The 8,482-nt window shown below is 42.1% G+C and overlaps 1 protein-coding gene across 1 annotated transcript in view; it reads right to left on the bottom strand.

Moving 5' to 3' along the window:
* Glg1 (golgi glycoprotein 1) overlaps positions 1 to 8,482 on the bottom strand; it is a 125,395-nt gene that overhangs the window by 53,428 nt on the left and 63,485 nt on the right. The window contains exons 3-4 of the mRNA XM_004625997.2: positions 5,947 to 6,033; positions 1,583 to 1,798 (exon numbers count right to left, since the gene is read on the bottom strand). Of these exons, the coding sequence (XP_004626054.1) occupies positions 1,583 to 1,798; positions 5,947 to 6,033 (303 nt within the window). The remainder of the gene's footprint in view (positions 1 to 1,582; positions 1,799 to 5,946; positions 6,034 to 8,482) is intronic.

Raw genomic sequence — 8,482 nt, 5'->3', positions numbered from 1 at the left:
AGAAGTTTTAAAAAAAAGAAAAACTGAAGGGTCTGGGAGACACAACTCAGTGTGAAGCCCTTGGGGTTCAACCTCCAGTAAACAGGGAGAAATAAAGATGGAGAATTAGGGAGAGACAGAGAAACCGACACAGAGAGAAAGTTTTTATTTTCTTTTTTTTTCCATAATTGTATTGAGAAACAAACAGCAATGAGACAGTTTCAAATCAAATTGGTAGGACAGTTTCAATAATTAACACATTGCATATATTCTTCCTAGTGGTTAATTGCTGTGAAAGTTTTTATTTTCTATCCCACGCCCCAAACAAGATTAATGAACAGCAGCGATTATTAGCTGATGCCAGAGGTCTCAGACCACCTCTCCCACCAGCAGTATTTTCAAGAGTTTCTTTCATTTTTGTTGATAAACAAATTTAGGATAAACCTGGCCAACCCTCCATTTGGAACTTCTGTTTGCCAGGCTAATAATTTTATTTTATTTTATTTTATTTATTTATTTATTTATTTAGGTGGAACCGGGGATCGAACTCAGATCCTTGCATTTGTCAGTCAAGCGCTTATCCTACTGAGCCATCTCCCCGGCCCCAGGCTTATAATTTTAAACATAAAAGAGCTACAACGCAAGAAGAAACTAGTTAGTGAGTTCTTTTCTGCACTTACTATTAATTCTGAGATGAAGATAATATCACAATTACAGAGCACCTTTGTTTTGATAAGTTAGAAATACCTTCACATGTTAAAGTTTTCTAATATTCAAATATTTTACTTTACAGATGGAGATAAACCAGTGTCTGTCAAACAATTTTTTAATGGTAAACATGAAGAGAACAATTAGAGAACTCAGTCTTCTTCTTTACCAGAGGTGCACTATAGGTAATATTTTGAAGATAATACTGTTTTTTTGGTTTTGTTTTTTTTGGTTTTTTTGCCATACTGGAAATTGAACCCAGGATACTCTACAACTGAGCTACATCCTAGCCACTTTTTTTAATGCTTTTTTAAAAATTTACTTGGTACAGGGTCTCACTAGGCAGCTTGGACTTGTAGTGATCCTTCTGTCTCAGCCTCCCCAGTGCTGGGATTACAGACATGTACCACCATGCCTGGTGTCAGTGCCAGCTTGGTGCGCCCAGGGTTCTGGGGCTAGCATAGCACGCGGTACCAGGGATCAAACTCAGGTCTTTGCACTTGCCAGACAGGCACTCAGACTAAGTAGCTATCTCTCCAGCCATAATGATTTTATTTTGAAGAACAATCTCATTGAGTTGTCCAAACTGGCCTTGAACTTGCAGTCCTGACTCAGCCTTCCAAGCAGGTGGGATTACAGGTGCTATCCCAGCAATACTACCCTGAGCTGACATTAATCCCTCTACTTCCCCTTAGAATGCTGAAACATGAAAATACAAACACACGAAATACATTCACAGGATTACTGGTTTCAGATCCTGTGGGTACCTGGACAAGTTCTTAACTTCAACTACAAGGTCACTGCCAGGCCTAAAGTCTGCCCCCTGTGACCTGTCCCATGGTTGTCATTTACCAAACTCACAGGTTCCCCTTGCTGAAGCCAAAGTGACAGATACCTTTTCGCCAAGCCGAATGCTGCCACATTTCAGAGTGTTGATGTCATTTTTGCAGTCATCCATGAAGCCGCATATTAAACGATAGTCACTGAAAATGATGGCCGTCATCTTGGTAATGTACTGGTGACACTGATACTCGGTGATGTTGCCTCGGTGATCCACCAAGCAGGAAACCATGTAACCTTTTCCAACTGGTTCATCAGCACATTCCTTAATCTGTTCAAAACAAAGTGGCTGTGTTACAAGTATTCTGTGCTCATATAAAACTACATGTTTTTTTTTTTTAAAAAATGTTTCTGCCTCAGCCTCCCAAGTGCTAGGATTACAGGCATGTACCATCATGCTCAGATTTAACTGGGTTTTTTCAAACGAACAGATCAATGGTAGCAAACCTAAAGCGAGCTGTTTATGTCACTGAAGTTCAAAAAGGCTCGCCATCACTACCATACCATTATCCCATTAACAACAGAGTCTCTTTTAACTCCAGCATCAGGGCCGGGGAGATACCTTAGTAGAATAAGTGCTTGCCTGGCAAGTGCAAGGGCCTGAGTTCAATCCCCGGTTCCGCAAAAAAAAAAAAAAAAAAAAAAAAAAATAATAATAATAATAATAATAATTCCAACGGCAAACCCAAATCAAGTCAAAATCAGTTTTAAAAAAAGATTTTGTTTACTTTTAAGAAAGGAAACTGGGGCTGGGGAGATGGCTCACTAGAATAAGAACTTCCTTGGCAAGCACAAGGGCCTGAGTTCAATCCCCAGTTGCGCAAAAATAATAAAAAAAAAAAAAAAAAAGAAAGGAAACTTAGGAATTTAAGTAGTCAATAGCTTCAGAGGTAGCAGAGATCTTCAGTAGTTAAGGTGAACGGTCTTACAGTTCAACCCTGAACTCTTTTTGCAACACCTAAAAACAGGGCTACTGAGTGTACTTATTCCTAAATGTGTTCAGCAAAACAGTGTTAATTTCAGAAGCAAGAGAAAGAAAATGGCTACTTAAAAATCCCAACACTTACAATTCAACCACAGGAAAAGGTCCTGCATTAAACACAGAACTAGTTCTGGGTTTTAGGACTTAAGCTCATGGCTAGGGAGACAACTCAGCAGCATGAGCACCTGCCTGGAGAGTGCAGGTCCTGAGGTCGATTCCCAGCACACAAAAAAAGGAAGTATTCATATTGCTCCTAATACTGGGCGGGCAATCAGTAGTTCAAACATAGGTGGTAAACCAAGAGCAATTTCAAATCAGAACTCCAATAATAAGCCAAACATATATTTAGTTTCAATTGCTCGAGATTTTTCCTTCTGTGTTCAAAGTTATTTGTCTACGTCTTTGTCGCATGGTATTTCCCCCCCCGCTCAGTCCCGGGAATTGAACTCAGGACCCTGTACTTGACAGGCAAGTGCTTATTCTACTGAGCTATCTCCTTGGTCGAGATTTTCCTGAACTGTGGAAGTAGTACACATTTGTATTTCAGTTTATTACCAATGACAATAGGGTATAGTGTTTGAATGAGAAGTTTCAACCATTCTGCCAGCCAATACTTTCCTTCAGTGTCATTAAGACAACAGCAAAAATAGCACACGCCGGGAGCCATGGAGACATCTCTAGTCTCAGCACATGAGAGGCTAAGGCACAAGGATCACAAGTTCAAGTCCTTCCTGGGCAACTTTGCCAGACTCAGTCTCTAAACAATAAAAAAGGGACTTGGTGCCCTCACTTAGCTCAGTGTGAGGACAATAAAAACAAAGGCAGGGGCTGGGGAGTCAATCTCTGGTGGGGGGTCACAGTCAGTATTAAAACATCAACATGTGATACGGTCTATATCCTCAAGAGAGAGACAGACAAGAAACTGAAGAGGCTAGGGAGCTGATTCATGGGGTGTATTAAAAAAAAAATGCTTGAGTTAATTTAGCTCATTTGTGGAGAGTAAGTAAGTTTGGTTAGCAAGTATTTTATTTTTTTTTTTTTAAGTTGATGTATTTGGTACAGGGTTTCACTATGCAGCTCAGACTTGCAGTGATCCTCCTGTTTTCAGCCTCCCGAGTGCTGGGATTACAGGCATGCACCACCACACTGGGACTCAGTGGCCGGCTCAAAGCACCCAGGGGCAGGACTGGGTGACCTATGGTGCCAGGGACCAACTGCACTTTGCCTAAGCAGGCACTTAGTACACTGAGCTATCTCGCTTGCCCTTGCAAGTATTCTTGGGATGTTCCTTTTCTCTGTGAAAAGAGGATTCCCAAACTTTAAAAAAAAAAAAAAAGCAGAAGAAGGTAACAGAGCTGGGGAGATGGCTCAGTGGAATAAGCGCTTCCCTGAGTTCAATCCCTGGTTCCACAAAAAAAAAAAAAAAAAAAAAAAGAAGGTAACAATAAAAGATGATCTGAGAACTATACTCTTCCCAATAGTATATAATTTTCCTGACTCTTGTAAAATCTCTTCATAGGGATTACAATGGGATAATAGGGACAGCAGTCCTTCTTACTTGGATCTTTTACAAAACTACACCACAACAAAAGATCACAGGGTTGCCACAAAAGGTCACTAGTGATACTATGAGGAATGCAGCCTAATGCAAGGGGTGAAATTTTCTCTTTTTTTGTCTTTTTGAGACAAGGTCTCACTATGCAGTTTGGGCTGGCCCTGAACTCACTGTGCAGCCCAGGCTGGTCTTGAACTTGCAGTGATTCTGCTGCCTCAGCCTCCTGAGCGCTGGGAATTCAGATGTATGCCACCAGGCCCGGCAAATGAAATTATCAGGATGGATATGTATATACTCTGAATTCAGTTTCCACATGGCAATCAAACCCATACTACTTAAAGTTGATATAAAATGGGGCAAAACAAATATATATATATATATATATATATATATATATATATATATTCTGATGTGTCCAAAAAAAAAAAGAAAAAGCAACCTATTTATTTTTTTTTTCTTTTTTAGTACTGAGGGTCGAACCCAGGGCCTTTCGCTTATAGCTAAGTGCTGCACTGCTGAGCTACACTCCCATCCCCCTACTTATAAACTAATAGTTCCAGAATAAAGTGAAAACATACACACATTTACAGGTCAAGCCTGGGATTGTTTCTTTGTTACTATTTGTTTCTATTATTAAGAAATCCCTTTTCCTCTTCAGATTTTCAAGTTGGAAGGTTTAGACACATATCCAGCTAAGAGTTTAAGATGCAGAATATTAAAACCGGAAGCCAAACATCAATTTTTCAAAAACATGCTCTTCTGTTTAGAGCCCTAAAGTAAATATGGAGGGTTACGGCTTTAAAAGACTAAAACACGTCTGACTAAGTACTGGAGGGCCTGGCACTGTGAGGGCCACCAGACCCAGACGTGACACACACAAGCTAAGGGGTCTCCTGGAGGGACAGGTCTTCCTACAAAGCTCTGGAAGAAGTGGCTCTGACTTAAGTCATCAGTAGTTTCAACGTAAGGACAGATTAGTATGTTGCCAGCACAGTGACTATAACTTGAGTAGAATAATAACATATTCTCCATAATTTCCATATTTCAATGTGCAAAAATTTAAGGCTTTCTGGGGTTTCTATTACTGATTGGACAACCCCCCACCCCAGCAAAAAAAGAAACTTCAAATACCACAATTTTCACGCCAGTGAGGTGCTGCGTAACTATAGCCCCAGCACCTGGAAGGCTAAGGAAGAAGGGCTGCCAAAAGTTCAAGGCCAGCCCGGGATGCATAGAAAGATCAAGGATACTCTGAACTACACAGTGAGACCCTGTCTCCAAAGGGGAATAAAACAAAACCGTAATTTTCCTTAATATCATTTGTTCTTTACATTGAGCCAAGATAACTAAATCAAAAAATTCTCTCATTATCTGTATAGTGCTACCCATTTTCCTTAACTGTTTTTGTCTTTATACTCGATCCATTTATAACTGTATGAATGTGAGTATCTGGAACACTTCTAGCACTAACTCCTGTTATTTGAGGCACAGAGTCTGGCTCAGTTGATCCAATCAACTGCCACACCAGAGCACTGATGAATGTTTATAAGCCTCCTGGGAAAGCTTTGGGCTTGCTGCAGACAGGCAGGTGTGAAAAGTGTGGGAGCAGCCATGATGGCTCCTGCAGGTGCATGGGACGTGTGGGTGCCAACAGAGCCTGACTGCTAACTGTGCGAGTCTACAGCATCCCACTAGGAGTGTAGGAGGCGGGAACAAAAGAAGTCTAATTACACCCCTCTTCCTATCTCACAACCAAGACAGATGTGAATTCCAAGAAAAGCAAAATGTCTGAGTCATTCCTCTCTTAATTACTGGTCTGGTCAAGCGATGTTAATTTTCTCTACTGAGTGGTAAGTATTCACAACACTCTTTCACCACCTACCTCTGATATGGTTGATTTGCAAACCTCTCTGGCCACAGATTCAAATTTGGGATCAGTAGTCAGGTTCAGTTTGTAATTCCACAACAACTACATTTGAAGAGAAAACCATGCAAAGGAAAAAAGTTTCCAGTTAGAAGAGCATCACATTTATCATCCGTGTTTACTATACTTGACACATAAGGCAACTACAGAGTCAGGTAAAGCATACTCACATGCCAGGTGACAAAAAAGTAGCACAAAATGTCATCACGTCCACAGATAAAAGAGAAAAAGCATGCAGACAAAATAAAAGTACCATTCAAATATTTTTTACTAAAGAGTAATTTTTTTTAAAAAATTATGAACTAAAATCATTTAGTGTCAACAAAAAAATTAAATATTAAACGTCCCTGATAAAAAGTTTTCAGAGAAAAAAATAGGTTGCAGAAGGTAACTTATGCTTGAAGCAGAAAGTCTAATCTTGCAGGTCAGATGTGGTAGACTCTGAGATTTCAACACCAGCAGCTGTTTTGTTTGTTTGCTTGCTTGTTAGACAAGGCCTCACGGCTCAGGCTGGCCTGCGCTCACTCTGCAGCCAGGCTGGACTTGAACTCGCAGTGATTCCTCCCCTGCAGCCTCCCGAGTTACCATCAGACCAATAGTGCTTTTATACGTTGGGTATGAAGGAGCTGCTCAGAGTCTACTTGGCAGAGTGATCTACCTCATTTCTTTAAAATACCTGACTACACTACTTTAAATGACTGCTCTTTTTTCTCTCAGCGCTGCTGGGGATGGAACCCAGGGCCTGTGTGGGCTGGGGGAGGGCTCCACCACTGAGCTGTAGCCTTGGCCCCACACAATTACGTTAACGTTAATGTGTATCAGTCTAGACACAGTATCTCGAAAGCCATCTTTACTCTTAGGTGAGGGGTGAATATTACTTTTTCTTTGAGCTTCAGGTAAACATTTTTATTAGTGATTCTATTTCTGAAAAGTAGCAAAAATCAGCCTTCAAACTGTTCAGGAGGAGGGGTAGATCAGAGGCTCTGGCTATAGCAGAACATGAAGGGACAGTTTTGGAGGGCTCCACTGCTTTCTCCCTAACTGCCACGCTGCAGGCTGGGGGATCGGTGCATCTGCTTAGCTCATGCACTGCACCACACACAATCTAATGCCAGGAGTCTGGAAATTGGAGACAGAGCTAAGTACTGACTGAGGGCCTGCTACGCTCCAAGCACTGTAGGAACTACAGACAAAGCAGAGGGTCAGAAAGTCAGATTGCCCAGTCAGACTGTGGCCAAGCATGGGAGCAGTGAGTGGCATCGCAGGTACCACAGCAGTGTGGGAGGAACACAGGGGACTGGGAAGGGGGCGGGGATGAGATGGGGGACAGGAGTTTGGCCAGGGGAGGCCCTCCAGGGAAAATGGCATTTACAAAATTGATCCCAGGTTAGCAGAAGTCAAGGGATGAATATATTTTAAGGGAAAAGTATTTTAAGAAAATGAAGCAGGGCTGGTGAGATGGCTCAGTGGTCTAAAGCACCTACTTAGAACGCGCTTAGCAAAGCACAGGGACCGCGGTTCAATCCCCCAGCACCACATGCCAGCCAGCCCCGCCCCCTGGTGGGCTGAGCTGGCCACACACACACACACACACACACACACACACACACACAAATAAATAAATAAAAAATTAAGAAAAGAAAATGAAGCAGCTTGCAGGACAGTGAGCATTAAAGTAATTCAAATTCCAAGAGAGGGTGACTCAGCAGAGGAAGGCCAGGCCCAGACCCAAAGTATAAGCCATGTCTGAACTTTAACCACAGTCAATGAAGGGAAAGTAAGTGGTGACACAACTGGGTCCACTTTCTGGAAGTGGAACCGAGGCACGGTAGGTAAAGTGTCAATAGGCATGACAAAGAAACAAGCAGTTAAGCAGAAGGATGTACAGTTTCCTCCTCCATCCAAAAGCAGTAACAAGCTCCAGCCTCCCAACCATTGTCAACAAGCTCAGCCTTATGAGGACAAATGAAGGCAGTCAGGGGAGAACAAGGCACTGCTCAGGGATTACAGGAAATTCTGTCAGGTGAAATGGGGAAAGTGGGACACCTGGCATGTAAGAGTAGAAGGGAAGAAGGGTGAGGATAATGCAAGGGAGTCAGACCTACTTCAAAACAGCTGGAGGGGAGGCTTGAAAGGTGGAGTTGGGGAAGAAAGCATGACTCAGGTCACATTGAGCACTGGAGTTTATACCAAAGAAGCGGCTTGGTGTTCTGAGACAGTCTCACTCTGCAGGCCAGGCTGGCCACTAACTTTGCATGATCCTCGGCCTCTCAAATGCTAGGACTACAAACAGCCAACACACCTAGCTGGGGATAGCAAATTTAACCCCAGTTGGGACAATTTAGCAACTTAGCAAGACTCTATGTCAACATATAAAGAATAAAAAAGGGCTGAGATAGAGTTTATTCCACGGGTCCTAGGTTTAATGCCTAGTATTTGGGGGGTAGGGAATCAAATTCTCATTAGAAGGATTTATTTATGGTTTATAGGGACA

This window comes from Octodon degus, unplaced genomic scaffold, assembly GCF_000260255.1.
Source record: "Octodon degus isolate 3935 unplaced genomic scaffold, OctDeg1.0 scaffold00011, whole genome shotgun sequence".
Lineage (NCBI taxonomy): Eukaryota > Metazoa > Chordata > Mammalia > Rodentia > Octodontidae > Octodon > Octodon degus.
This window is presented reverse-complemented; position numbering and strand designations above follow the sequence as displayed.